At 58.6% G+C, this 25228-nt stretch overlaps 5 protein-coding genes across 8 annotated transcripts; 3 read left to right on the forward strand and 2 right to left on the reverse strand.

Annotated features, from left to right (window-relative positions):
* The first annotated feature begins 135 nt into the window (after positions 1 to 135).
* VTN (vitronectin) lies at positions 136 to 5676 on the forward strand. The gene is made up of 9 exons (XM_054847330.1): positions 136 to 312; positions 2116 to 2265; positions 2738 to 2857; positions 3160 to 3477; positions 3584 to 3723; positions 3999 to 4155; positions 4304 to 4453; positions 5029 to 5301; positions 5484 to 5676. The coding sequence occupies exons 2-9, from the start codon at positions 2205 to 2207 to the stop codon at positions 5600 to 5602; spliced, it is 1338 nt and encodes a 445-aa protein (XP_054703305.1). The 5' UTR covers positions 136 to 312; positions 2116 to 2204; the 3' UTR covers positions 5603 to 5676.
* KIF12 (kinesin family member 12) lies at positions 5641 to 10345 on the reverse strand. 2 transcript variants are annotated; one of them, XM_054847322.1, is made up of 16 exons: positions 10185 to 10345; positions 9761 to 9826; positions 9545 to 9623; positions 9349 to 9470; positions 9102 to 9177; positions 8829 to 8963; positions 8607 to 8742; positions 8263 to 8354; positions 7893 to 8028; positions 7676 to 7794; positions 7434 to 7538; positions 7066 to 7355; positions 6709 to 6892; positions 6523 to 6606; positions 6325 to 6446; positions 5641 to 6205 (listed from the first exon to the last, which is right to left on the reverse strand). In XM_054847322.1, the coding sequence occupies exons 1-16, from the start codon at positions 10262 to 10264 to the stop codon at positions 5641 to 5643; spliced, it is 2391 nt and encodes a 796-aa protein (XP_054703297.1). In that variant the 5' UTR covers positions 10265 to 10345. The 2 variants fall into 2 exon arrangements, with proteins under 2 accessions (XP_054703297.1, XP_054703298.1); XM_054847323.1 differs by lacking the exon at positions 9761 to 9826.
* Positions 10346 to 10847: 502 nt separating this feature from the next.
* Positions 10848 to 12127, forward strand: SEBOX (SEBOX homeobox). The gene is made up of 2 exons (XM_054847509.1): positions 10848 to 11143; positions 11278 to 12127. The coding sequence occupies exons 1-2, from the start codon at positions 10865 to 10867 to the stop codon at positions 11518 to 11520; spliced, it is 522 nt and encodes a 173-aa protein (XP_054703484.1). The 5' UTR covers positions 10848 to 10864; the 3' UTR covers positions 11521 to 12127.
* Positions 12128 to 12245: 118 nt separating this feature from the next.
* TMEM199 (transmembrane protein 199) lies at positions 12246 to 15010 on the reverse strand. Of its 3 annotated transcripts, none has more exons than XM_054847507.1 (6): positions 14718 to 15010; positions 14568 to 14641; positions 14401 to 14490; positions 13244 to 13280; positions 12828 to 12940; positions 12246 to 12689 (listed from the first exon to the last, which is right to left on the reverse strand). In XM_054847507.1, exons 1-6 carry the CDS (start codon positions 14887 to 14889, stop codon positions 12594 to 12596), a joined length of 582 nt encoding a protein of 193 aa, XP_054703482.1. In that variant the 5' UTR covers positions 14890 to 15010; the 3' UTR covers positions 12246 to 12593. The 3 variants fall into 3 exon arrangements, with proteins under 3 accessions (XP_054703482.1, XP_054703483.1, XP_054703481.1); XM_054847508.1 differs by having other exon boundaries at positions 13197 to 13280; positions 14718 to 14982; XM_054847506.1 differs by having other exon boundaries at positions 12246 to 12940; positions 14718 to 14983.
* Positions 14995 to 25026, forward strand: POLDIP2 (DNA polymerase delta interacting protein 2). Its single transcript, XM_054847504.1, has 11 exons — positions 14995 to 15224; positions 15814 to 15895; positions 16588 to 16685; positions 17546 to 17642; positions 18093 to 18168; positions 18754 to 18861; positions 19097 to 19233; positions 20224 to 20250; positions 20436 to 20561; positions 20965 to 21044; positions 22598 to 25026. The coding sequence occupies exons 1-11, from the start codon at positions 15052 to 15054 to the stop codon at positions 22710 to 22712; spliced, it is 1119 nt and encodes a 372-aa protein (XP_054703479.1). The 5' UTR covers positions 14995 to 15051; the 3' UTR covers positions 22713 to 25026.
* Positions 25027 to 25228: the final 202 nt, after the last annotated feature.

Genomic DNA, 25228 nt, shown 5'->3' on the forward strand with positions numbered 1-25228 from the left:
GAGGGAGGCTGGGTCCCTTTTATTTCCTTTTTTCCAGGCCAGACGTGCTCAGGGCAGAAACGCTTTGGGCGCTTTTCTCGCCTGTGTTGGGAGGAGCAGCTTAAATCCTTGGCTCCAAAACCAGGTTATTGCCAGCTCAGACTGAGACTTAAATTCAAGTTGATGTTTTGATGCCACAGAGTCGCTTTTAATCCTCTCTGAATCCGCTACGCAGGGACAGACAGAGAAAAGGGATATTAGCTGGCGGTGAAGGACGGTAAACAAAGCGACCCAAGCGGCACGGTACTGCGGGAGAGGCTCAGCACAGAACCAGTAAGGATTTTCCTGATAAATTATTACTAACCAGGGGTAACGATACGGGCTGTTGCAGTGCAGCACAGCAGAGGGGTTTGCTACCTCGGAGTAGGCTGTTGGCTGGGGGGGGGGGGGGGCAGAATTCAAACCATTCCCTTAGGCTTGTCCTGACAAGCCCAGGGAGCTGAGTTTTGCTCCGCTTTAGTTTTGCTCCGCTTTGCTTTTTGAGGGGGATTTCCTGCACCAGCAGCCCGGGCTCTGGGAATGGCAGGGATTCCCAGCCTTGCCTGGGGGATCAGCCCCATCGCCTGAGCTCTCCTCGCTGGCTCTGCTCAGCCCTCAGCTGCAAGGGCTCCCCAGGGCCCCGTTACCCAAACCAGCCCTCTCCTGAGGTCTCCTCCTGCCGTGGTTTGAGCACGGTGGCCGGGGAAGGGCTCGATGACCCTTTGCAGGTCTCTGTTTGTTGGTGGTTGGGGACCTGGAGCAGCAGGAGGGAGCTTTGTCTCAGCCGATCAGCGAAAGCAGCTCAGACATTGCCCAGCCCTTCTCCCTCCCCGCAAGCCTGTGCCCTCTCAGGGCGCTTGTCCCCCAGGCTCGATTCAGCAGGGATGGGATGAAGCTTTAGTGCAACGCTGGGCTGGTGCTTGCACCCAGGGACGATGCCAGCCCCGCCATGGCAGAGGCCAAGTGGCAAGGAGGGGGGTGACCCGGCATCAGGAGAAATCCTGCCCCAACAGCCCATGACTGGTGGCTGCCCTCGGCTCACCAGGGCTGACCAGGTGGAAATGCCTTTCTCAACACCAAATCAAAGCCCTTTCCAGCAAGGGTGAGAGCAGCTGATGCCGGGAACTGCCTGCGTCCGAGCTGGCAGAGGTGAGGCCCCTGGAGAAGCAAGCACCCTGCTCAGGTTCTTCTCTCCTAAAATCTTCCATCACTTATTAAAGCCCAGAGCTGCACCGCTCTCACCCCGGGGCCGGGATGGACCCCGCGGAGCTCCTGCCCCAGCAGCGCCGCAGCAGCGGAGGTGGCCGGAGGCAATATCTCTGTAGCCTCGTGTGCGTTTGCTCCTTGCCCCGATTAAATAAACATACTGGAGTTATCAGGAGCTGCTAAAAGAGCTGAGTTGACATTAATTAGTAACCGAAAAGATTGGTCAGAAAGGGAATGATGGGAGCAAAATACACAGGCTTTTGTTTGCCTACTGCAGTGAAAGTGCAGAGCTCCCGCTCTCCCTCGCTCCCTCCCGGCCGCTCACCTCTGGCCCTTGGTCCCCGTGCACAAAGGTGGCACCTGCCCCATCCCGAGCTGCCGTGACTTGGGGTCTGCTCCCAGCCTTGCTGGTGTTGAGAAAGCTGAAATCCCAAGAGCATGTCTTCCAAAATGGAGACATTTTGGGCAAACATAAGCCCAGGGCTTTTCCCTTTGCCCTCTGAGCATCGCTCCCCCCATCCCGTCTCATTAGGGTTTTTGTCTTGCCAACACCAGACTGGGAAACAGCCTCCCCTTGAGACGGAGGCTGGGAGCGTTAAAACCATGAAGTTTGCTATGAAATAAGTGTGGCAGGACCTCAGAACTGGTTCCTGGCTCTGGCCTGCTGCCCCCCCCCACTCTCGGAACCGGTGCCCAGCCTGTAGCTGGGATGGCACTGGCAGCAAAACCGCAGCCAGCAGCTCTCGGAGCTGCCTGTGTCCGTGGGGAGCCCTGTCCCCCCCAAACGCATCCGGTTCAATACAGACTGCGGGGGATGCTGGGTGGGAGAGCGTCTCTGACCCTTTTCCCCTGCTCTGACCTTGGCCTGTTTGTTTTCTCCCGCCGGGGCAGGCTGAGCAAACAGTGGATGCCAGGGCCCCGGCCGCAGCCGCGCTCCAGCCCGCACAGTCGCAGGAGGGCTGTGCTCCCGGCCGCCCAGGATGAGGCTGCTCTTCCCGGCCCTCGTGCTGGCCCTGCTCGCCGCTGCCCGCGCTGCTGAAGGTGAGCTGGAGCCCGCAAGCTCCATGCCGGGTGCCTCCCGCTTGCAGGCAGGGTGGGGATGGAGCGAGTGAGGCTCCTGGGCTGATGGAGGGGCTGGGGAGCACAGGCAGGGTGAGAGGGGGACCAGGGCCACTGGCCGCCTTCGTTACATGGGGAGAAGGCAAGCAGGTAGCACAGGGGTGTTGGTGGTGTCCTGGGCAAAGCCTCCACCACCCTACAGCTGGACTGCCCATGCGGAGCTGGGACCCCAGCACAGCCTGGTCCGCGGCTCCCGTCCCAGTGGGACCTGGGTGGGAGCGGGGACAGGTGCCGCTGTAACCCCCAGGGATGAGGGTACCCATGGAGAAGCGGGGTCCCCCCATCTGGGACATGCCCACGCTTGCTTTCACCTCCAGGGCTGGGCTGGGGGGAGGCACCGGCCCTGCTGCCCACCCCACGTTACTCCTCCTGCGCTGACCGTCGACTCTTGCAGACTCCTGCGTGGGCCGCTGCGATGATGGCTTTGACGCGCGGCACAAGTGCCAGTGTGACACCCTCTGCCTGTACTACCAGAGCTGCTGCAGCGACTACTCCACTGTCTGCAAAGCCAAAGGTACGGCCCCGTGGCCGTCCTCCCAGCCGGGGCAGGGGCTGCCGGGGCGGCCTTGGGTGCCCGACACTGCGGGGTCTCAGAGGGGTCAGGTCTGCACCCACCCGTGTCCGCAGGGTGACTTCAGCGCCAGGAATTGGTGCTCAGGGTGCTGCAGCACCAGGGGGGGTTCGGCGCACAGCTCACCGCTGCTTGCAGTGTGCATCCCCGGGGGTCCGTGCAAATCCATATTGCCTGGGGGCAAGCGGCTCCCGCACCCGGACCCGGTGGGAGACGCCCAGGGACCAACCTGCTCCCTCCCACAGTGACCCGGGGAGACGTGTTCGCCTTGCCAGAGGACGACTACCTCGATTACAACCTCACCGTTGACTTCAGCACGGTGGAGGCCACCCAGGCAGCCCCCACGGAACTGCCCACGTCCCTGGCACCACTGGAGCCCACGCTGGACAACAAGCCGGGCCCTGAGGAGGCGGTGACAGAGGTGCCCGTGGAGGAGGTGCCCAGCACCACGCTGGATGGGTTTGAGGGGCGGGACCCCGTGGAGGAGCCCGAGGAGCTGTGCAGCGGGAAACCTTTTGATGCCTTCACCGACCTGAAGAACGGTTCCCTTTACGCTTTCCGAGGTACCTCGGGGACGTTTCCCGGGCCCCAGGGACATGCTGCCGTGCCATCACCCCGTGCCGGTGGCTGCAGTCCCTCCTGCCGCTCCCACCTCCCCTCTCTCCCCAGGGAAGTACTTCTATGAGCTGGACAAAACAAGCGTGCGGCCCGGCTACCCCAAGCTCATCAGCGACGTCTGGGGCATTGAGGGCCCCATCGACGCAGCCTTCACACGCATCAACTGCCAGGGCAAGACTTACCTGTTCAAGGTGGGCAGGAGCCTGGCTGCAGGGCTGGGGGTGCTCCCGGGGTGGCTGGCACAGCCCCCCCAACCCACGCCGTCCCCACCCTGTCCCCCTCCATGCACGCACGGACACAGTGGCTGCCAGATACCCCCCAAATCCCTGCGGCTGTCCGGGGCCCCAGACAGCCACAGCCTCACCACGAGGCTTCCCGGCATCTGCGTGCTCCCTGCGGCAGACCCCCGCCTGGGGGATGCTGCACTCAGCCCCCTGACCCCCCCCTTCTGTCCCACGGCCCCCAGGGCAGCCAGTACTGGCGCTTTGATGATGGAGCCCTGGACCCTGGGTACCCACGCGACATCTCCGAGGGCTTCGAAGACATCCCGAACAACATCGATGCGGCCTTTGCCCTCCCCGCGCACAGCTACCACGGCAATGAGAGAGTCTATTTCTTCAAGGGTAAGGGGTGCAGCCCCCCCCGTTCCCGGGCAGAGCCTGGCGCCGGTGGCCACGGGCAGGACATGGCGTCCGGGCACCCCCCTGCCTCTAGCCGCTGGTCCCCCTCCAGCGCGTCTGCCCTGCTAATGCCCTGCGTGTCCTCTCCTAGACAAGTACTACTGGTCCTACGACTTCGCCCACCAGCCCACGCAGGCCGACTGCGAGAAGTCCTCCCCCTCAGCCGTGTTCAACCACTACGCCTTCATGAACCGCGACAGCTGGGAGGACATCTTCCAGACCCTCTTCGGCGGCAGGATGAGTAAGGGCTGAGCCAGCCCCGGGGGAAAGGGCCAGCGGGTGCCAATATAGCCCGCACTGACGGGGTGCGAGGGGTGCAGGCACCCAGCGGGGAGGGAGCGATGCCTGGATGCAGGCTGGATGAGCCGCTGTGCTGAGCAGGAGCCCGGGCTGTGTACGGGAACCCCCCAGGCCACAGCTGCATCTCCCACAGCATCCCAGATCCCACCCTCTGCAGCCCTTTTGCCTCGCGCTACCGAGCCCGTCACCAGCCATCTCGCACCACAGCACCACTGCTGGGGACTGTTTATTCCCACTGGAGATGCCATAGGAAAACCCCAGCCCTGGGCAAGAAAAATGAAGGATGGAGAGGAGGAGAAGGGGGCTCAGCAGCACAGGGCTGATCCCAGCCAAGCGTGGGGCGAGGGGTTGCTCCGGGCTCTGCCTGACCCGTGTCCCTGTCACACGTCCCGTCCGGGCTGGGATCCTTTGGAGCATCCCTGTGGGGCTCGGAGCAGGTGCTGGGGTTTGCCTGCGGGGCTGGGCTCACCCCCGTACGTTGCTGCTCTTCTCACTCGCCCTCTGCCTCTTTGCCAGCCGGGGCGAGCAGCCCGCGGTACATCAGCAAGGACTGGCGGGGGGTGCCCAGCCGGGTGGACGCCGCCATGGCCGGCAGGATCTACGTGGCCTCCCAGCAGCCCCGGAGGAGGAAGTCTCGCCGCCAGCGCAAGAGGTACAAGAGCCACCGGTCACTGAATTTGGGTTTCTGGAGCTGGCTGCAAAATGACTCTGACTCCGCGGGCATCGAAAGCGACTGGCTGTCGGGCTCCCAGTGCGAGACCCTCCAGAGCGTCTACTTCTTTGTAGGAGGTGAGTCTGGGGTGGCAGGATCTGGGACGGATGCAGGACCAGGGCTGCTGGGGCCAGGGGAGCCCTCCTCTCACTCCGTGACGTCCCTGAGCTCCGGGATGTGGTGGGAAGGTGCCCAGGGTTGGCAGCGAGGGCTGGCAGCCCCGCGGGCTGTCCTGACAACCATCTCCTCCTCCTCCCAGACAAGTACTACCGCGTGAACCTGCGCACCAAGCGCGTGGACCTGGTGCAGCCCCGCTACCCGCGCTCCATCGCCCAGTACTGGCTGGACTGCCCGCAGCCCGGGGAGGACAGGACCTGAGAGGGCCCCGCAGAGCCGCTCGGCAGCACATCCCCTAGCTAGACAGAAATAAACTGAGTGCTGTACAGGCTGGAGAGCCGTCTGTCCTTCCGTCCATCTGTCCCATGGTCCGTCTGGTCCTTGTAGTCTGAGATCACCACGCCCCCGGGGGCTGTGGTCATCCCCCCAGGTCTAATAACCGTGTGGGCTGTGCCGGATCCCGGCTGCTGGCCCCGTCCACGGCGCGGCTGTGGCTGCTCAGATCTGCTCCGCCAGCCAGTCCGGTATCTCTTCCCACTGGAGGAGAGGGACGGTGCCGGCGGCTGCCAGCCGGGAGCCAGCGGGGTCAGGTCTCCAGCACCCCCGGGAACAGGTCCACAGCCCCATGTGTGATCGGCTGGGCTCAGGATGGGTGCCCAACCCCAACAGACCCCATCTGAGGCACCGCCTGGCCTCCCCCCGTCACCCTGCTCACCTCTCGGCTCTAGCAGTCCTGGCCACGGTGGTGCCGAAGGGATGACCCTTCCCTCGGGGCTGGGCCAGCGCTCGGCACCTGGCAGCTCCCGGCTCTCCCGTGGGAGCGGATACCGCTGAGACAAGCTCCTGCTCCTGCCCCGGCTCCTGCTGTGAGGACACATGAACAACCCCCGACCTGCTGCCCCATCGCCCCCCATAACCCCAGGGGCTTCCTCAGCTGCAGCTGACACCCGGGGGGGGGGGTGGCCTCAGGCCCCGGCTCTCACCGCTTCCCCTGCTGCGGCTGGGGGTGACGGGAGCCGGGCAGAGCCACGTCCTGGCCGGGCAGCAGGACGCCAGTGCTTCCCTCGACGGGGACCGGCTGTGGCATGGGGGGCCCTGGCAGCGCCTGGGGGTGAGCAGAGCGGTCAGGCTGCTGTGCGACCCTGTGCCACCCTCCTCCGAAGTGACCCTCGGGGCCGTACCTGGGACACGATGGTATCGGCTGGCCCAGGGCAGCACTGGGGGCACCCCAAGCAGCCGGCGTGGCCAGAGGTGGGAGGCAGCTTCTGTGAGACAAAAGAGAGCAGCGGGTGGGTGGGTTGTACACCCCCACCCTGCCGTGGGCACAGCTCCGCATGAGGATGCCCAGGGAGCCCCCCCACGCTTACCGGCAGCCGGGGGCCAGAGGCGGGTGTTGCGTCAGGCTGCCGGGACCTCGCAGGGTGGCCAGGGGGGGCACGGGGGGTGCGGGCACTCTGGAGCAGGGGCTGGCTGTCACAGGAGCTACGGGCGGCTCTGGAGGATGGGCCAGCTGGGACGTCACCACTGGGGTCTGGGAACAGCCGGGGCTGCCTGGGGGGCAGCGAGGGAGCAGGGCAGGGCATCGGCAGCCTCCGGCAAACCTCCGAGCCCTGCCCGACCTCTGGCGAGGCTGGCTGACACAGCGTGCTGCCCGGCCGGGGGCTCTGGCTGCCCCGCCAGCCCCTTGAGCCCCTGCGCGTGGGTCCCACGTGTGCCCCCCATACCTCAGCTGCTCGTTCTCCACCACGAAGTCCCGCAGGAGGCTGTAGAGGCTGGGCCAGGCTGGGGCTCCCTCTGACGGGAGCTGCCCTTCGAGAGCGGAGCGACACAGCCCTGAGGGACCGTACCTGCCTCCCCAGCCTGGCCATGCCCCAGCTCTCAGGGGGGTCCCCGGGACCTCCGTGCTCCCCACTGGCACCCTGGGCAGGCACAGCTGCTGGCGCAGGGAGAGGTTTTCCAGCTGCAGGGCCTGGATTTCTTCCTCCAAGGTTTGCAGCAGCTTCTCCCGGGACACCTGGGAGCACGAGGGGGTGGCTCAGAGGGGTCCCGGCAGTGGGGCAGAGCATCCTGCCCACAGCCCTGCCTGCCGTACCCTGTTGGCCAGGGGCCTGGTGGTGACCCTCCGGGCCCGGCTGGCGTAGTGCAGTGTGCTCAGCGTCTCTGAGAGGCAGCGTGAGGACGGGGAGATGCAGGCAACCTGCCGACAAGGAAGAGCCGCAGGTGAGCTGCCAGCCAGGGGGTCACCCGTCCCCCTCCAGCCTTCCACTCCACGGGCAGGAGCCCCGGCCCCCCACGGCTCTGTGTACCCCTGCCCAGCCTCCTCCATGCACGTACCATCAGGGTGATGCCCGAGCCGCCCAGGGAGCGGGCCAGCAGCCGGGTGAGCTTGCTGTCCCGGTAGGGGATGTGCGTCCGCTTCCCTCCAGGTTTGGCCAACAGAGAGATGCAGTGTCCTGCCGGAGGATGAGCCCCAGAGGGTGCAACGGGCTCTGATGGGGACCAGCAGCTCGTGCTCCCACGGTGTGTGTGTGGGGTGTCCCCCAGCATTTACCCAGTGCCAGAAGGCTGCGGTTGATGTTGTTGGCCTCTACGGAGAGCTCCCCTCTGGAGCCGGTCTCCTTCACCCGCTCGCTGCCGGCCAGGTCCACGAAGCACAGCGTGCCCTGCTTGCTGGGGCAGGCGCTGGGCTGGGGGACCCACATTGAGGGGGGGTGATGCTCTGGCCCCTCTCACCCCTCTCCCCAGCCCACCCAACCCCTGGGTCTGGAATCTGGCTCCCTGCTGCTTGCCCCAGCCCCACTAACACATCCTTGGGGAGGAGAACATGGCCCTCCCCACCCCAGAGCTGTCTGCGCCCCCACAAAGAGCCCTGCCCCACCGCCAAGTCTCCCCCATATGCCCGGAGCAGGACGCACACTCACAGCCCGGCTGCGGACGTGGATGGTCAGAAGAGCGTGGCTGCGGCTCGAGTGCCTGTTGAGGGCGTGTGCCGAGGTCCGTCTCCTCTGGGATCCTGCTGGGGCGGTTGAGAGCTGCAGGAGGGCATGACACCCCATGCCCCGGCACAGTACCCACTGCCCACCCCCTGCCAGACACAAGCCTGCCTGGGCTCCGCAGCAGGATGGGGAGCTGCCCCTCTTGGCTGCCATCAGAGCCCCACCAGTCCTGGGGACAGCTCTGTGGGGGCTGAGAACCTCCGTGCCAGGTCTGGCACCTCCCAACCATGCCCCTGCATGGCCCCAGCCCTGTGCCTGCGGCTCAGCACCTTGCAGGAGCAGGTCAGTGATGGCCTCCAGGCTCTCGAAGTCCACGCTGAGCTGGTTCTCCACGTAGAAGCCATGGGTTTTGCTCCACCTCAGGGGCAGGGCGCATGGTGGCCCTGGGCTCAGCAGGTCCCGGACCTGGGGGATGGTGGAGGGGAGGCACTGGGGAAGCAGAAGCATGGGATGCCTGTGGGGCCAGGCTGGATGGCCAGGCAGGCACTTACCTGCTCATTGTAGATCTCCAGGTAGGAGGCACTGAGAGCCAGGTCAGAGCTGCAGCTCCGGCTCCGCTCCAGGAGGCAAGCGAAGGACCTCTGCATCAGCCCCAGCAGAGCCGGGGACACTGCCTGGGTCTTGCTCTGTGGACACACCAGAGGGGTGAGCGGTCACATTTCATCAGGCACCCACCTGCTCCCACCACCCTGGTGCCCATGACCAGGTGAGAAGAGGCCATCCCACCACCACGATCAGGTCAGGAGGAGGGGATGGCGTTGTACCTGGGCGAGGGGTCCCATCAGGGTGTAGGTCTTCCCTGAGCCGGTCTGCCCAAAGGCAAAGACGGTGCAGGAGAAGCTGAGGAAAATGCTGAGCCTCAGGCATGGCCCCGGGTGCTGGCACAGCGATGCCACCTCCCGGCACGGCCCCTGCAATGCAGACCTGCCGGCGAGGCCTGGACCGGTGCAGCGCAGCGGGCGCAGGGTGAGCTGGAGGGCTGGGGTCCGCGGGGGGCTCGCCGACACTCACCCATCTATCGCCAGCTCCACCAGCTGCCGCATCCCACTGCCTTCAAACACGGCCTCCTGCGAGGCGCCTGCGTCGAACACGGCGCTGAACCTGAAGATGGCATCGTGCCTGGCTGCGCTTACCTGGCCGTGGGGACAGCGGCAGCTCAGGAGGAGCTGCAGGCCCCCCCGAACCTCCGTGGGGAGGTGGCACTTACATGGACGGTGCCATCGCTGAGGCTGTGCACAACCTGCCGGTCACCTCGATGCGTCTCCGTGCAGGTCAGTGGCCGGACCCTAATGGCGGGGGGGGGGGGTGGGGACACAGAGGTGTCGCTGCGTGAGGACCCTGGGGAGCCCCGCTGTGCCCCTGCCCCCGGCAGGAGTGATACTGGTCCCTACCGTGTCCCTGAGCCCTTTGTGCCCCCACTTACCTCAGCACCACTCTCAGGCGCGTCTCTCTGCCCACCATGGGGCCCTCCCGCTCCTCTCCAGGGCTCCTTTGGGGAACAGAGGGCAGTGGGGTGGTGGGTGCCCCCCAGCTGGGGGACCTGCCTGCAGGCACCCCAGGGGCCAGGGCAGAGGGGCCCATGGTCATGCCGTGCTCGCACTGCCCCCCCTGTCCCCACTGTGCCCTGGGGCCTGTCAGGGGACAGAGCGCAACATCCCTCTGTGTCCCTGCAGAGGGACCGCTCTGTGTCCCCCCCCCCCCCCCCCCAGCCTTTCTGGGGTGCCAGCCCCCCGCCAGCTGCCCAGGCGGCTGTATCGGCCGGGTAGGGCTGGCAGCAGTTGCTGCCCAGGCCCTGCCTGCTCCAGGACGGGGTGGCCTCCGTCCCCTCCAGCTCCCCACTGACTTACGGTTTCTCCTGGCCCCGTGGGAATGTTTTCGGCCGTGTGCCCACCTGGGGCTCCCAGCCCCGCTCCCTCTCTGACTCCATTCGCCCCCCCAGCACCCCTCGCTCAGGGTACCCGCAACGCCCGGCCAGTCCTGGCGGGAGCCACCGCCAGCCAGCCCTGGCTGCCCCGCACAACAGGTACCACCGCTCCGGTTAAACATTGACCGGTGCCAGCCCCGCGGAAGAGCGGCCGTGGCACAGCGGGGGGTGAGGCGAGGGGGCAGGCAGTGACACCTTGGCCCTGGGAGCTGCAGAGATGGTGCAGGGGACCCCAGGCTCCGGCATCAGCTGGGGGTCTCCAACCCACCGTCACTGAACCCCCCGAGCCCGCTCTGAGCCCTGGGATTCTCACGGGCCCCACTGTGCCCCGACGGCGGTGGGGGTGGGGGGAGTGGGGGAGACCAGTATGGGCAGCTGTTGGGGTTACTGGTCCCCAGGGGTGCTGGGGGAGACCGGCCCCGAGGCAGCCGGGACTGTCGGGGCGCTGCCGTCGAGGGGAGCGGAGCGGAGACCGGCCCCGGGAGCCGCCGAGGAAGGGCTGGGGGGGCAGCACCGCCCGCTCGGGGCGGTCCCAGCCCGCCGGGGGGGGGCCCGGTGGGGATAAAAGCCAGGGCGGCGGCGGGGCCGGGGGAGCCGGGCAGGATGAGCGCGGCCCCGGACACCTCCCGCGCCCCCCAGCCGCTGCTCCGCTTCCCCGACGGGGCGGGCGGGCCGGGCGGCGGGCGGGCGGCGCGGGGGGGCCGCGCCCCGGGGCCGTGTCCCTGCCCCTGTCCGGGGGGGCCGCGGAAGCGGCGACGGACCACCTTCAGCCAGGGGCAGCTGTCGGAGCTGGAGCGGGCCTTCGCCGCCGTGCCCTACCCGGACATCGCCACCCGGGAGCGCCTGGCCGAGCTCACCCAGCTGCCCGAGGCCAAGATCCAGGTGAGCGCGGACGGGACCCCCCCACGCTCCGTCCCTCCCTCCCGGGGCCGGGACCTCGCTCCTCCGCGGGGCCGCCCCGTCGGGCCGCCGCCGGTCTCACGGTCGTGTCCTCCCCTGCCCCTCGCCTGGCCCAGGTCTGGTTCCAGAACCGCCGCGCCCGCAGGATCCGCAGCACCAAACCGGAGCCGCCGCTGCTGCCGCCGCCGCCCGGGGAGTGGGGTCCCCCCGCGGCACCCCCTGATGACACCGCCCTGGGCCCGGCCCCCACCCTGCCTCCACCGGGAGCCCGCAGCCCCGCTCGGGGCCCCCCCACCTCGCTGGGCTCCATCTCCGACCTCATCTACAGCGCAGCCATCACCAACCTGGGCGAGCCGTAGCCATGGCGGGGATCCCTCCCAGCACCGGGGACCCCCCTCCATGGCACCGAGACCCCTCGGCTTAGCGCCACGATTTCATTAGTGTGCGGAATTACTGCCGGTCCTAAAGGTCCTGAGGATGTCATCCAATATCCTAAATGCTGGTGCGGCTGTGGCGGGGTCAGCTCCCCATCAGCCCCCTAATACCAACTAATCTTTTGGAAAAAATACCTTAATCTGAGGCCGTATCCGCGGATGATTGTGGCGCGGCCGCCCCTAATCCGCAGGCACGTTCGCAGGTGCCGGCAGATCTCCCCGTATCGGATATTAAAGCGTGTTTGCAGAGGGGCTTAGCTGCCATCAGAGCATTAATCACCGTGTCCGGCCCTGGCAGGGCGCCCACCCGGCAGGTGTCCGGGTCCACGGGGCCCGACAGTGCCAGCCTCGTCGCCCCCTCCCCGTCGTGGGTGCACCAGGCTGGCTCCGTTCTCGGCTCTGTGGCACTCGAGAAGCCCCTGGGCTCTGTGTTGAGGCACTTCCCTTCCCTACCCAGAGAAGCGGAGCACCTTTTGGCAGGGGAAGCAGAGAGCCACGCAGCCCTGGCTGCCCCAGCAAGGGCAGGCAAAGGGAGCTTTCGGCAAGAGCAGGATGCAGGATGCAGAGAGAGGGAAGATTCATGGCTCTCTGAGGTGTCTTTTAGACGTCAGGTCGGTGTTCTGCATAGCAACAGACATCTCTCATCAGCCAGGAAGAAGGTTGCAAACACACAATGTTATTTATTGCCACAATAAAAGGACAGCAGCTTCATAGGAGAGCAGGAACAGTGGGAGCTGATGCGCCTCTGTGCTGGGGTGGTGAGAGTCCACAGCTGTTCCCTCTTCTGTTCTGTAGCTGCAGGATTTTTAATCCATGATTCTTTTCAGGAACGTTAAGGAGCGGGAAGCAAAGGACGAGCCCTGAGGAATGCAGCAGTCTTCCCAGTAGCGGGAGCAGGTAAAACAGATGGTAGAAGATAAACCTGCCCCAAATTAATGACTCCTGGGGAGGGCAAAAGCCTCCAGCACAAGGGCCGCAGTTCACGGGGATGTGTGCGATTATAGTTTCCCAAGGTCCCCTTCAAGGGTCCGCACCATTACATACAGCTCAGCCAAGCCAACCACCGAGGCCACAATTACCGCTGACAGGACGCGCTGGGGACACAAAACGAGAGATAAGTGACCCTGCGTGTGCGTCGAGCTGCTGCCCACACCAGGGAGTGCGTCTGCCGCTCCTGCCCAGCTGGCACAGAGCGTGCCGCAAGCAGACGCCGAGGCCGCGGGCTCACTCACCGCTGCGGTCTCCGCGAAGACGTACTGGCTGCCCAGGTACGTGCAGGTGAAGGCGGCCACCACGGTGATAATGAAGTTGAATATGGTGATGACAACAGCTTTAACAGAGCGAACTGGAGAGAAGGGGGAAAGACGATTGTGCTTTTAGGTAAGGCTGGAGAGTAGGGCTGGGGACAAGCTGTAATCCTGATAACGGAGCCTGCCCCTGGCTGCCTCAGCTGGAGTATTCGAGGATTCGTGTGCTTTATGCCTCCAGAAATATTTATAAGAACGACCAACAGGCTGCCCCTTTACTGGAAGAACGCTTTTGTGCATTAAAAGGGCTGTCTGATGTCAACAGCTAGCGATGCAATGGTCCCCGTGACTGACCTGTAGGTACACACTGCCAGGCGTCAGCAGGACAGGCAGCCACTCACCTTGCCTCCCAAATTCGGCCAACGTCCCATTCATCTCCTAAAAGAAGGGGTTAAAACAACTTGTGATCTGTTGTATTTTAATGTTAACCGCATAATAAAAGCAACACTAATGCCCTGTCCTGTCCCTCAGACTCTGAAGTTCGGTTGGGCAGGCTGCAGGGGAGCAGCAGTTCCACAGGGCCCGGGTTTCTCCGGGTTTACTTTTGTGGTCTGATTCAAGGATCATTTCTAATCAAAGCACTTCTCAGGGCGTGAGCATTTTCTTGCATGTGGGTCCTCTGCTGCAGGTTTGTCTTCAATAGAGACACTAAAGGGTCTCACCTTGTGACCCGTGTTCACGCAGCTGGCAAGAACTAAGTGTTGTAAACCTCTGCACGCTCTTTGTCAAATTGGACACGGTTACACAATTTCAAACACCAGATACTGGGGAGGAGGCAGGGAAGAATGTGATGAGCACAGGGATAAAGGAATACTCCTCTGCTTCCCCATTGTTTGAAAGAAACGTTGCTGTCACTACTACCCAGCTCTGGAAAACCACTCTGGTTCACAGAAGAAGTGGGTAAGTTTGGCAGAGCAAGTCTTTCCACAAGAGTTAATGCAACAGGAGGATACATGCAGGGACTTAAATGCACGGGGACATCAGCGCGGAGGAGGGATAGGCAGGACGGGATCACGAGGAATGTCAGCTGGAAGGGATGCTGGCTTGTCTGAATGGTCACCGTGCCAAAAGATCTCACCTCTTCCTCGGAAAGAATCAGTGCCCAAATATTACCCTGTTTTTTCAGCTTTTACCTGGACATGAATCATCTCATTTTAAAACCATGATGAAAATGTAACCGTTCAGAAAAAGGCAGTAGAGATGCTCCCAGTGAAACACGTACCATAGGTTTTGAGTCTCCCAGATCAAAACCTGAGATCTTCAGCACAGTGAGCTGTTCCCAGATGTCAGCATCTCTCCTATTTCACCATCCTGGTTACGCTGTCCCACCTCTGCTCTCAGCACCACATCTGTTGTCCCTGAGCATTTACAGCGTGCACTCCTCACGTCCCTGCTCACATTCCCTCTGTACTGCGCTCACTCTATGGGGCAAATTTCCTTTGGGGCCACGCTTCTGAGGAATGAATCCTGACAGCAGGCGATGCAGTAGACCCCTCACCTGGCCGGTGATGTTGCGGGTCATCCGCCGGTACTCCTCGTTGGCCAGCTTGGCCTTTATCCGCTCCAGCCGGGCCACCAGCTCGGGGTTCTGGGGGAAGGGCAGAGCCACTGTGAGGGCCGGGGGCAACCGCCATCTCCCGCGACCCGTGCCCGGCCCTCACCTACCCGCGGCGGTACCGGCACCTCGGGCAGGTCGATCTCGCAGCCTTCCAGGAGCTTGTGCAGGTACAGCGGGGACCCTGCGGGTGAAGGACGGGAGGTTTAAGGGCGGCCCGGCCAGTCGCGGCCCGTCGCGCTAGGGGAGGCGCGGCCTACCTGCCTCCCGCAGCGCGGCGTGCAGCCTCCGCAGCAGACTGAAAGGCACCACGGCGCGTTCGGAGGCCACTGCCGCCTCCAGCTCGGCCCGCAGGCCGGCGGGCAGTCCCGCCAGCTCGCCATCCTCCACCGCCTGCCTCAGCCGCGGCCCGGCCCGCACAGCCGACGCCATCTTGCCCGGCCGCCGTCGCCTAGGCGACACGGAGCGCCATAGAGCGCGGACGGCGGGCTAGAGCGGCGCTGCCCGCCCCGCGGGGGCGGCCGGGAAGCGGAGGGGGCGGAGGCAGGCGCGCGGTGCATTGTGGGCTGGCGGCGGGGTCGGCCCGGCCGCGGGATGTCGGGCTGCGCGGCGCGGCGGTACGTGGCGGCGGCGCTGAGCCGGTGCCGGGCCCGTGGGCTGCCGCTCTGGGAACCGCCACCGGCCCGCGGGCTGCGGCCTCTGGGCGTGGGGGGAGCCGCGGCTCTCCCACCGCTGCTGCTGCCGCCGCGGCGGCACCTCTCGTCGCGGTGAGGCCTGTGAGGGGAGGGGAGGGGAGGGGAGGGGAGGGGAGGGGGGGGCTGGGCCCCGGGGGTGGTTTAGGGGTGCTGAGGGGAGGGTTGGGGTGAGGGGACGGGCTGTGGAGAGGCTGTCGGGGTTTGGGGAAGGCAGGCGGTGGGGGGCTGCGAGGGGATGTTTGGGGGTGGGGAGAGGGGCTCGGAGAGGGGTATTTGAGGGTGGGGAGGTGGAGTGAGGGGCTCTAAGGGGGTGTTTGGGGTGGATGTGGGGATTGGAGGGCTGCTGGGTTTTGGGGCAGGAGGTTGGGGAGGAGTTGGGGTGGGGGGGGGAATGGGGGTAAAGGGGCAGCTGGTCAGGGGGTCAGGGGATGTTCAGGGCAGTTGGGAAAGGGGGGACTGGCAAAGAGGTGGGGGACAGGGAACAGGGTGGGTGACTGGGTGTAGTGGGGCTCTTGGGGGGGATGTGTGTGTGTGGCACCTGAGGGTGGTACAAGGTGGGGACCATGCCTGGCCAGCGCCTGGGGCTCGGGTGCTGTGTGCCCCCTGACCCGGGGTCTGGTTCAGCCCCTGCACACCCACCAAACTACCCCTCTGCTCCTAGAAACCGTCCAGAGGGCAAAGTGCTGGAGACCGTGGGGGTGTTTGAGGCACCAAAGCAGCACGGCAAATACGAGACGGGTCAGGTAAGCGGTTCTGGGGAGCGGGGCTGACTCTGCAGGCTTGTTGCACAGAGATCAGGTAGCTGAGTGATTTACCTGTGAGGAGGCTGCTGCATTTTACTAGAAGGCTTGAAGTTTCACAGTTCAGTGCTCCTTGTCTCTGCTGTGTCTGCAGTTTGTCAGTCATCTGACAGTAGCAAGTTGATAAGAATCTGCAGCATGACACAACTGTTCCTACAATGGCATTTACTCCACTGGTTTTATTTAAGAGTTTTCTCTCTCTAGGAGCAAAACAGACAATCAATGAATTTGAGAAGTAACAACTAAACTCGTAATTTCTGTGCTTGTGACTCACAGATCTGTTTCTGCATTCCTGAATGGTCTCTCCTGTGCTGGTCTCCTCTCTGAACTTCTGCCATTCTATTACTTTATTACTGGTTTAGTCATTCACTTTTATGGGATAGAGATGACATGAATTTCTCTCATCCCAGACTGTTTATGTTTCTGTTCTGAGTTTGCACAGTGGTGATTCTCTCTCTATTCCCATCGCATGCATTTATGGTCTTTGTAAATGTTTCTAGTTTTACCTCAGTTAACAGATTGATTTTTTTTTTTAATATGCTATCAGAAAAGGGCTTTTGGCTTCATGTTTTCTGTTGTATCTAAGCTGATTAAAGCTTGCTGTGTGTTCAAATGCAATTATTTGTTCCTTTCAGCTATTTCTTCACAGTGTGTTTGGCTATCGAGGAATAGTCCTGTTTCCCTGGCAGGCCAGGCTTTATGATCGAGATGTGGCTTCTCCTGTCACAGAAAAGTAAGGATTTGTTCTGGTTTATATGTTGTTGTACTGTTACACTCACATTTTGTAGTGAGTTTCCTGGTTGGGGTAAACAAGCCTTTTTAAGGAGGACAATGGTATGGGTCTGTTTTGCATGAATGTAAACTAGAAGAGAGGTGCTTAAAGAAGAGACATTGTGTGAGTATTAATTTTGTGTTAATTAGAGACAGGATGGAAGTATGAAAGATGAGTATGTGTATGTGAAGGAAATAAAAAACCAAACCAACAACAAACCATGCTCCTGGCATTCTTAGTTATAAAACCCCCCACCTTGTGTTGCTTTTTGAGTTAGGTCTGGGCTCCTGTGTTACAATTGCAGGCTGCTGCTTCTGTAGGTTGCCAGTCAGTTGGATTTGTCAGCTGTGTCCCCAGTTTGAACCCACTAGGTTAAGTTTATCCTCCTTGTGGGCTGTATCACTGTTCATTCCTCTCCCCTCTTCAATCCACTTCCCTCCTCCAGCCCGTGTTGGAGGTGTGCCGGGCGAGTGTGCACGTTTGGAGTTGGGAAGGAATGAGGAGTAAGCAGAGAGAGAATCAGAGGGCAGTAGAAATACTCACCCCAAACAGGAGACTGGGCTGAGCAGAAGGAACTTCTGAGGTGTCTGAAAACAGAGCTGTTGTGCCTGTGACAAACCCTGTTGATTGTCATCTCAGCTCATCTAGTGTTTGGGTGGCTGACGTGAGTTTAATTTGGATGGAATCAAATGATTACAGACTGTGAAATGTTGGTTTTTTTTTTTTTTTTTTAAATCATTGTTTATGAGTGTGCTTGGTCCTGGTAACAAGAGTTTGCTGCTATCTTGCGCTTCAGCTCAGTGCTCTGCTTTTCTGTTTAGGAGCGAGAACGCGGCAGGCCATGGTTCCAAAGAGGTCAAGGGCAAAACGCATACTTACTATCAGGTGCTAATAGATGCCCGGGATTGTCCACACATAGTAAGTAACCAATAATCTTGGTATTGAAACTCAAATATCTTCTCCTATGCAAATGCTTTAGATGGACAAGCACTGAAATAAAATGGCTATGATGGCTAACTTGTTTACAATTTTAAGACAAATTTGTTCTTCAAGTCATATTTTCCCTGAGAAAGATAATCTGGAATGTGATATGACTGTTTTCTGGATCGTGTTTCCCCTTTCCAAACTCACTTCCTCATCCTGTTGGCATTCCTACTTGGTTGCATACAGGTCATTATGAATGTGGGCTGCAGCACTGAAAACGCTCTTCACTTGTTTGAGTGGAGAATTAGTCTAGAAAAATTAAAAGGAGGAATGTTCTGAGGTGAATTAGTTAATTAAAAGAAACATTACACACTAACTGAAATGTGGCTGGAAACCGGCCCGCAACAATCTATGCAGAAAGACATAAACCTTCCTTTTTCTCAGTCCCAGAGATCGCAGACAGAAGCAGTGACGTTCCTGGCAAATCACGATGACAGCAGAGCCCTCTATGCCATCCCAGGTGAGTAAAATGCACCTGTGTGGAGACTGGGACTGCCGTGAGGTGAGGTTGAAGAGTCACCAACAGTCAACTTCTGCCAGTGAAGCAGCCGTGCCTACAGGACAGTCCTGTAATGGATCTGTCTGTGGTTTAGGGCCACTAACTAAAGTAGACAAAGCCCTTTTGGATAGATGGAAGTTGGGCAGACTCTGATCAAACACCGGCATGCCTGCTTTGACCTCTCGAGACGTAGATCCTGTACGCATCTCCTGTTGCATATGGGTTATTCTACTTTATTCAGGACAGCTAGATCTCTTCTTGTCCTGTGCGTTTCCTGCCCAAAGTCCTTTTGTGACAGTGCAGCCGTTTCCCAGGCAGTGTGTATTTATCAGAGAAATCATTCCATGGAGAAATCTCACAGGAGAATGCTGCCAAGGGTTATTACTGGCCTGTTTCCTCCATTATTGCTTGCAATTCATGGTACTTGCTTTGGCTGCTGCTGCCAAAATCCTTTTCTTCTCACCTAGTGTGATCTGTTTCTGTCAGGAGACTTCTGAACTGCTCTTTGCTGGGGAAGTTCAATGGCTTTTGGGGTTCCTTTTCCAGGTTTAGACTATGTAAGCCATGAAGATATCCTTCCCTACAGCTCCACTGATCAAGTGCCCATCCAGCATGAGCTCTTTGAGAGGTTTCTCATGTACGACCAAACAAAAGGTAATTTCTGGCTTCAGAGGGAAATCTTCAGAGCCAGATACTTGTGGTATTATATGACAAGTATCCAGAACCAAACATCTTGGATACAGTGTAAAAATCTTGGTCCGGTTTGGGGTTTGTTACAGTAAAGCCTCCTTTAAATAATTTTTGTAACTACGTGAAAGGAGTTGCTTTGAGGAGAAAGCTCTCTGGTTTGGTATGCCTCTCTCAAACTCTCGTCTTTCCCTCCCCACAGTTCCACCTTTTGTAGCAAGGGATACACTGTGTGCGTGGCAGGAGAAGAACCATCCCTGGCTAGAGCTCTCTGATGTGCACCGAGAAACCACAGAGAACATCCGTGTCACAGTCATCCCATTCTATATGGGCATGAGGGTAGGTCTGTGCTGCATGTTGCTGTGTTAGTTCTGTGATCTGTTTAACTTGCCTGTTTCTAAGACCAGTTTACTAACTGAAGGTACCTTCTGCTTACTGGAGAAATGGTGTTTTAATCACAGTTGCAATTTCCTTGTCATTCTGCTCAGCAGAGGTATGAACATGAAATTGTTTTGTCATACATTTTGGGAGGATGGCTCCTGCAATTTGTAGGATGGGAAATAGACTGTCCTGTTCTGCAGAACAGTGTTAGCAAGAGGTTGAGGAAGATTTTTAGGAAGGCTTGTGAAATGGTCATTTACTGCCTCAGTCACAGATGGGCAGGTGTGTAATGGGGGGCACCGAGGCCATCTGCCCTGCAATGATGGACATGTCCGTTATCCTGCCCTGTAGTGAGGCCCTGTGGATGTCTGCCCCGTTTCCTGGCTCCGATGCATGTCAGAGGGTTTGGCTAAAGCCTTCTGGATTTAGCTGATAACCATGTGCTCTATATAGCGTAAGAACTTCACGTGGACCATCCAAAATAATGAGGCTCCAATAGACTTCTGAGTGGGAGGGCTGGGAATTACTGCAGCAGTTTGATTTCCACTTTCAGACAAGCAGGTGAACGTTTTGGTATGGATTTGCAACATCTGTGGAGCCCAACTGATGTTTGTCCTAACCTTGTCAGAAAAACAGGTGCCCAAAGGCAAGGAAACGGGTGTTTCTAGATTTGTAGAAAGTGCGCAGTTAACATGGAGATGAACCCTCCGTAGTCACGAGATCCTTGCAAATCTCCCACCTCATGATTACATTCCTAGAGCAGAGCCAGTGCCAGGCGGTAACTGATGGACTGCTTCGGCGAGCAGCTGTCTCTGTGCTCATGTGAGTTGTCTGTGTCAGCCTGGCATGGTGCGAGAGCCCCTGTGCTTGTGCTGTGCTGACAGCTGAAGAAGTTTTGGCACTGAGCATCGAAGGGCAGCTGCTAAAGTCTTTTGTTTCTCTTGACAGGAAGCCCAGAATTCCCATGTCTACTGGGTAAGTGCCTTTTGTTTCACCAAGCAGCTAAAGGGAAGGAGTTTATTTGCTGTGGCATCATTGCTGTGTGATAAGCTCTGAGGGAGAGTAGCCCTTGCCTGGCAACTGATTCCCAGTATCGGCTATGGGTTATCAACTGTTTGCAGCTGATTCCACTTCCTGATAACAGTCTTTCTTCTGTCCAGTGGCGCTACTGTATTCGTTTGGAGAACCTTGACAGTGAAGTGGTACAACTCCGAGAACGGCACTGGAGGATATTTAGTTTGTCTGGCACCTTGGAAACAGTCAGGGGCCGTGGTGTTGTAGGAAGGGTAAGCATCGTGTAGCTTCTTTTTGGGAAGTGCAGCCCTTTGCTGGAGTCCTTTCGCTTGGGTTATTTGCCAGTAAATTGCTTAGTGGGCAGTAGAAATAGGTGGAATAGGAAACTGGCAATGAAAAAAACCACATCAGCTTTTCACTTGTTGTTAGTATGCATGAACTGAAGCTTCACACTGAGTATTAGAAAATGATCCTAAATGACTGGTAATGAGAACTGGAATAGTACGTGATTCTGGCACTGCTCACTGGCGAGTTGTTTGCTGTGTTATTGGTAGCGATGCTCAGGTGTGGATCTCTGGTTTTCTTCTCACTGTATGAATTTCCTGTTGATGCCTGTCGGTGGAGAAATGTTAAGATCTGTTGCTGAGGCAGAGCGGTCTCTTCTTGTCTTCTCAGGAGCCAGTTTTATCCAAAGAACAGCCGGCATTTCAATACAGCAGTCACGTCTCCCTGCAGGCATCCAGCGGTCACATGTGGTAAGAAGCACTTATTACTGCGGTAGTGGTTTAGATGTAGGACCCCACAGCGCTGAGCTGGGACACAGTTTGCAGTCTGGAGTTATAGCTGAAAGGTGGGTGGAAGTGGACTGGACGGGACGTATTCGATAGTTAAAATTTCTACGAGCTTCTCTATAGCAGTATCCTGGTTAGCAGTAAGATGATCTGTTGATCCTCTGCACCAAGAGAGGTTCCTGTCTAATTTATCCTCCTTCTGTGGTCTGTGCTAGACTGGATTTGAAAAGACATGAAGCAGTTCTCTGTCATCTTCTGCTGTACTCAGTTTCTGTCCCTTGCAGTCCTTGATGCAAGAGGCAAGGCTTCGTGATGGTGTTTCCCGAGGCAGCAGGGATGTTTGCACCAATATCGACTCTCTTTGGAGAGGACTGGGCTTTGATTCTATCTCTGAGTGAAGCTGTGCAGTTCTGTGTCCACAAGGAATTGGCATGTGGGGTTATTGCCAGTTTAGGCCAGATAAGGCCTTCGGTCTAACTGGTGTTCACATCCTCTCTTCTGTGAGTGCAGGTAGGAAAGTGCTCAGCCGAGTTGTTCTCTTCCTGTACCCAGGGTTAAAGCAGTTTCCCTCTGTTTGTATTTCAGATGGGTTAGCACATTTAGTGTCATCTCTGAATGAACAAGAAATGCACAGCCACCTCTTGCCTTCTATATGACAGGTCTTTCTGGCTTGCGTGTTTTGAGTTAAGGTGCCTCGGAACTGCCTTTGAGTTGGGAAAAGCAAGAGAGCAGCTTTTTGCCTATAGGCTATACCCTTGTTTTCCATGTTAAAGCATTTTGAATTAGCTGAATGCCTGCCCTGGGGAATAAAACCAGCTTGTTTAGTAGTTTTTCCCCCTCTGCATGCATCCTGAAGAGATAAAGGTTCTGCAGCTCTGAAGCTGCTCAGCTTGACTCCTGGTGTTCAATTGTGTCCTCTCTGTCATGAGAACCTGTTAGTTTATCTCCCCGATCCTCTTGTCTGTGTCATGTTCTGCAGTACAGTTGTCTATAGTTCAGGGCAGTAAACAAATTCTTTGTTTGTACAAGGACAGGCAGATTCAGTTCTGAAATGCCCTTTCTGAAATGCAAAGCAGAAGCTATTTCAAATTACAGCTGTGATGGCATTTTGTATTGTCGCATACTTCTTAACCAGTGGAGCTTCTGCCAAGAAATACAAATCTGAATTTATATGTAATAATCTTGTAAAAATAGCTCCGATGGTTCTGTCTCCTGTGGGGTGGGAGTTAGGTAAACACTGCCGCAGATGCGTGGAGTGCGCTGACTTGCTGGAGGCTTCCATCCTGACATCTTTATTCAGGAAATGTGTATTAGAGATGTGATGTAAACAGCCCAGGAGTCTTCCAATAAAGGAGTCCTCTTGACAGGCAGTTGTATGTGCTGCCAGACCAGCCTTGCAAATGTAGCCCTGCAGTCCCTGTGCAGGATATGGAAGAGCTTGTGTCTTACCTTCTAGCTGATGATTCCTAGCTGTGTTTGTCCCTGGCCTCAGCATGATGTCTGCCATTATTTTGCAGGGGTACTTTTCGATTTGAGAGGCCTGATGGCTCCCACTTTGATGTCCGAATCCCACCCTTTTCTCTGGAAAGCAACAAAGACGAGAAGACCCCCCCCTCCGGCCTTCACTGGTAGAGCAGACTGAGTGCCGAGACCCACAGAGCCCTGTGTGTGTTGTAGACCTTTGCCTCCCCATTATGCTGCAGCCAAGAACACGGAGCTTTTTAACATTTTAAACCATTTTTGTTTTAACTGTTGTTTAACGGGGAGGCTTTTTTGAACTTTAATACTGGCTCTCTCGGGCTGCTTGTAAACATAAGCTGTGTTACAGTTAACCCTCCCCTTTGTGGCACCTGCTGGGGTTGGAGCTGGGGGACATAGATGTGTGCTGCTGCAGAAGACTGGTCCCTCAGCAGGCCTGGACCCTATCCAATGTGTTGTGAATTCTCTGCAATGTGAGGTTTCTCTAATAAACTGGCCCTTCCAGTTGCAACCAGTCTTCCTTTATAAACCAAGGCCTAGGCTTTGCATCCAGCCTGCCCCACCTTGTTGTTTCCTCCCCCCTTGCAAAGCGATGTCAGCCCAGGCTTCTTGCTGCTTCAGAAGACAGCAGTGAGGATGTTTTAGGTGGCAGGAATGTGAGATTGGCCTTCCTGCAATGCAGCTGCTTTCTGGGATTTAGCTGGCGTGCGGCAGGGCGGTCTGTAAGCCCCACTCCTCATTGCACAGCTTGTCTGGGCTGCGCGCTGAAGCGATGCGAAGCCTCTTTTGTCTGAGAACGTGGAGTGGGGAGGGTGGTTTGGCAGGTGGTGCCCAACAGGCTGCCGGGGTGTCTTGTGTGTGTAGAGCTGCATGTTGTGATGGTACAGGAGAGGGGGCCCTCCCCCTGCAAGGGCTTGCCTCACTGCAGGGACATGCATCACAACTGCTGGAGGATATTTCCCCACTTGCGCTGCGGTTGTAACCATGTTTCCTCGGTAGTTTCTGTTTTGGCAGGAAGAGCTTGTTTTAACCTGCCATGCTGTCGGTCACAGTGAGGCAGTGCTTGGCTTTCTGCTCCCGCTTGCTCGGCTCAGCGGGTTGTGGGTTTTTTGTGGGTTTTTTTGGTGGTCTGTGTGGAGGGCCCTGCAGAACCGTGCAGGTCAGCAAAATATCCGTAAGCTTATGATGTATGGATTTGAGGGAATTTTGCTTTTACACACGAAGGGCCCAGTCCACAGTGCAAATCAGGCGTTAACTCTCTTTACAAGCCAGAGCAGCTCTTGGCAGCTCTGAGGATTGCAGAGATCTGGAGACATCAGCCTCCGTGGTGGGACCCTTCTGGCTCTTTATGGGTTTCCAGACTCTTGGGAGACTTGCAGTGGCAGAGGTAGTTGCGATGGGAACCCTAGGCAGAAAAAGTTTCAAACCTTGCTTCTTTCCTTGGCTTTGCTTAAATGACAAGGTATAATGCTCACAGGACTGTTGGTTTCCCCGATTCAGATGTATTCTAGTTATCTCCTCTTCTCCCAAGTCCTCTCTGAGCAGCCTCTTTGCGTTTGGCTCCACACGGCAGTGCTGAGGGCCACCTCAGCTGATGGACAAACAGCTTAAACAGTGTTTATCTGTCACTGGTCTCTTAATTTTGTATCTTCCTTCCTGTCAGGTAGGACGTTCTATCTACAATGCTTTTAGAGTTGAAAGGTTTAGACAGCCAGCCTGCTTTTAGAGCTAGAAAAGAAACCGTAAAGAACAGCCCACAGCTGAGAACCCCATGTTGCCACTGTCACGTTGATTTATTCGCAGGAGGAAAAGGGGGGGATGACACCTTGCATTCAGAGGAAGCAGGGACCTGTAGGAAACTGCTTTTCCCCTCCCATGCAGTTGCTCAATCGGGATCGGTCCTGCCTCTCCCTTGGGTTACCAACTTCAGCTTTACTGGCAATTGCAACGCCTCTGTAAATGTTTAACCCTGTTGCTCACCTGCCCGTGTTTCTGGGGTGCTGTGGACCTAACGCTTCCCCTGACAAGCAGAGAGAGTTATATATTCCTGAGTGACGCTGCGGTCCCGGGCACAGGGGCTCTGCTTTTGCAGCTGTGAGGCGCCTGTGGCGTTTGGTGTGATGCGCTACTGGGGTGGGGTATGGCTGAGGCCTCTGGCCCTGGAGCAGGCGTTTTGGGCTGGATAATGCTTGGCAAGAACTGAGGTGACCAGCGCTGCTGGTAGCTGAGCGGCACAGGGAGTGTGGGACTGTTTCTGCTCCATCAGCCTTTGTGGAGGGGGGCAGAGCCGTGCCCGCCTCGGTGCGAGGTGAGGGGCCTGGGGCTCTGCGTGGGCCTTTCCTCAACTGCTTCTTCCCTCAGGGCTGTTTCCAGAGCGTGGGCCAGCCCTCTCTCTCGGCGGGCGGGCTGCTTTCCTCTCTTGTGTAAATACCTGTACAAAGAATTAATCAATAAAGCGCTGAAGGAACGGCTGTTGCTCCTGGCTCTCATTTCCCCCCCCCCCCGACCCCCTGCGGTGCTGATGGGCGTCAGCCTCCCTCCTTGCCCCGGCCCTGGGGCTCGCCCCTGCCCCGCAGCAGTGCTTTCCCGCCCTCTCCCCGGGGGCCGGGCCCGCCGCTCCTCCCTCTCGGGCAGGGCCGCGGTGCTTCCCCGTCCCAGGGCTCCACCGC

The sequence above is a fragment of the Grus americana genome, chromosome 19 (assembly GCF_028858705.1).
Source record: "Grus americana isolate bGruAme1 chromosome 19, bGruAme1.mat, whole genome shotgun sequence".
NCBI lineage: Eukaryota > Metazoa > Chordata > Aves > Gruiformes > Gruidae > Grus > Grus americana.

Excerpts from the sequence above, each read along its gene's own strand:
- VTN (XM_054847330.1), top strand. The coding sequence starts at position 2,205 with ATGAGGCTGCTCTTCCCGGCCCTCGTGCTGGCCCTGCTCGCCGCTGCC. Across the intron at positions 4,454-5,028 it reads CCTCTTCGGCGGCAGGATGA|CCGGGGCGAGCAGCCCGCGG; the intron begins GTAAGGGCTGAG and ends CCTCTTTGCCAG. Across the intron at positions 5,302-5,483 it reads CGTCTACTTCTTTGTAGGAG|ACAAGTACTACCGCGTGAAC; the intron begins GTGAGTCTGGGG and ends TCCTCCTCCCAG.
- TMEM199 (XM_054847506.1), bottom strand. The coding sequence starts at position 14,889 with ATGGCGTCGGCTGTGCGGGCCGGGCCGCGGCTGAGGCAGGCGGTGGAG. Across the intron at positions 14,642-14,717 it reads CGCCGCGCTGCGGGAGGCAG|GGTCCCCGCTGTACCTGCAC; the intron begins GTAGGCCGCGCC and ends CTTCACCCGCAG. Across the intron at positions 14,491-14,567 it reads AGGTGCCGGTACCGCCGCGG|AACCCCGAGCTGGTGGCCCG; the intron begins GTAGGTGAGGGC and ends CCCTTCCCCCAG.
- POLDIP2 (XM_054847504.1), top strand. The coding sequence starts at position 15,052 with ATGTCGGGCTGCGCGGCGCGGCGGTACGTGGCGGCGGCGCTGAGCCGG. Across the intron at positions 18,169-18,753 it reads AGCCCTCTATGCCATCCCAG|GTTTAGACTATGTAAGCCAT; the intron begins GTGAGTAAAATG and ends TTCCTTTTCCAG. Across the intron at positions 20,251-20,435 it reads AGAATTCCCATGTCTACTGG|TGGCGCTACTGTATTCGTTT; the intron begins GTAAGTGCCTTT and ends TCTTCTGTCCAG.
- KIF12 (XM_054847322.1), bottom strand. The coding sequence starts at position 10,264 with ATGGAGTCAGAGAGGGAGCGGGGCTGGGAGCCCCAGGTGGGCACACGG. Across the intron at positions 9,471-9,544 it reads TCAGCGATGGCACCGTCCAT|GTAAGCGCAGCCAGGCACGA; the intron begins GTAAGTGCCACC and ends CCCCACGGCCAG. Across the intron at positions 9,178-9,348 it reads GTGGAGCTGGCGATAGATGG|CTTCTCCTGCACCGTCTTTG; the intron begins GTGAGTGTCGGC and ends CATTTTCCTCAG.
- SEBOX (XM_054847509.1), top strand. The coding sequence starts at position 10,865 with ATGAGCGCGGCCCCGGACACCTCCCGCGCCCCCCAGCCGCTGCTCCGC. Across the intron at positions 11,144-11,277 it reads TGCCCGAGGCCAAGATCCAG|GTCTGGTTCCAGAACCGCCG; the intron begins GTGAGCGCGGAC and ends CGCCTGGCCCAG.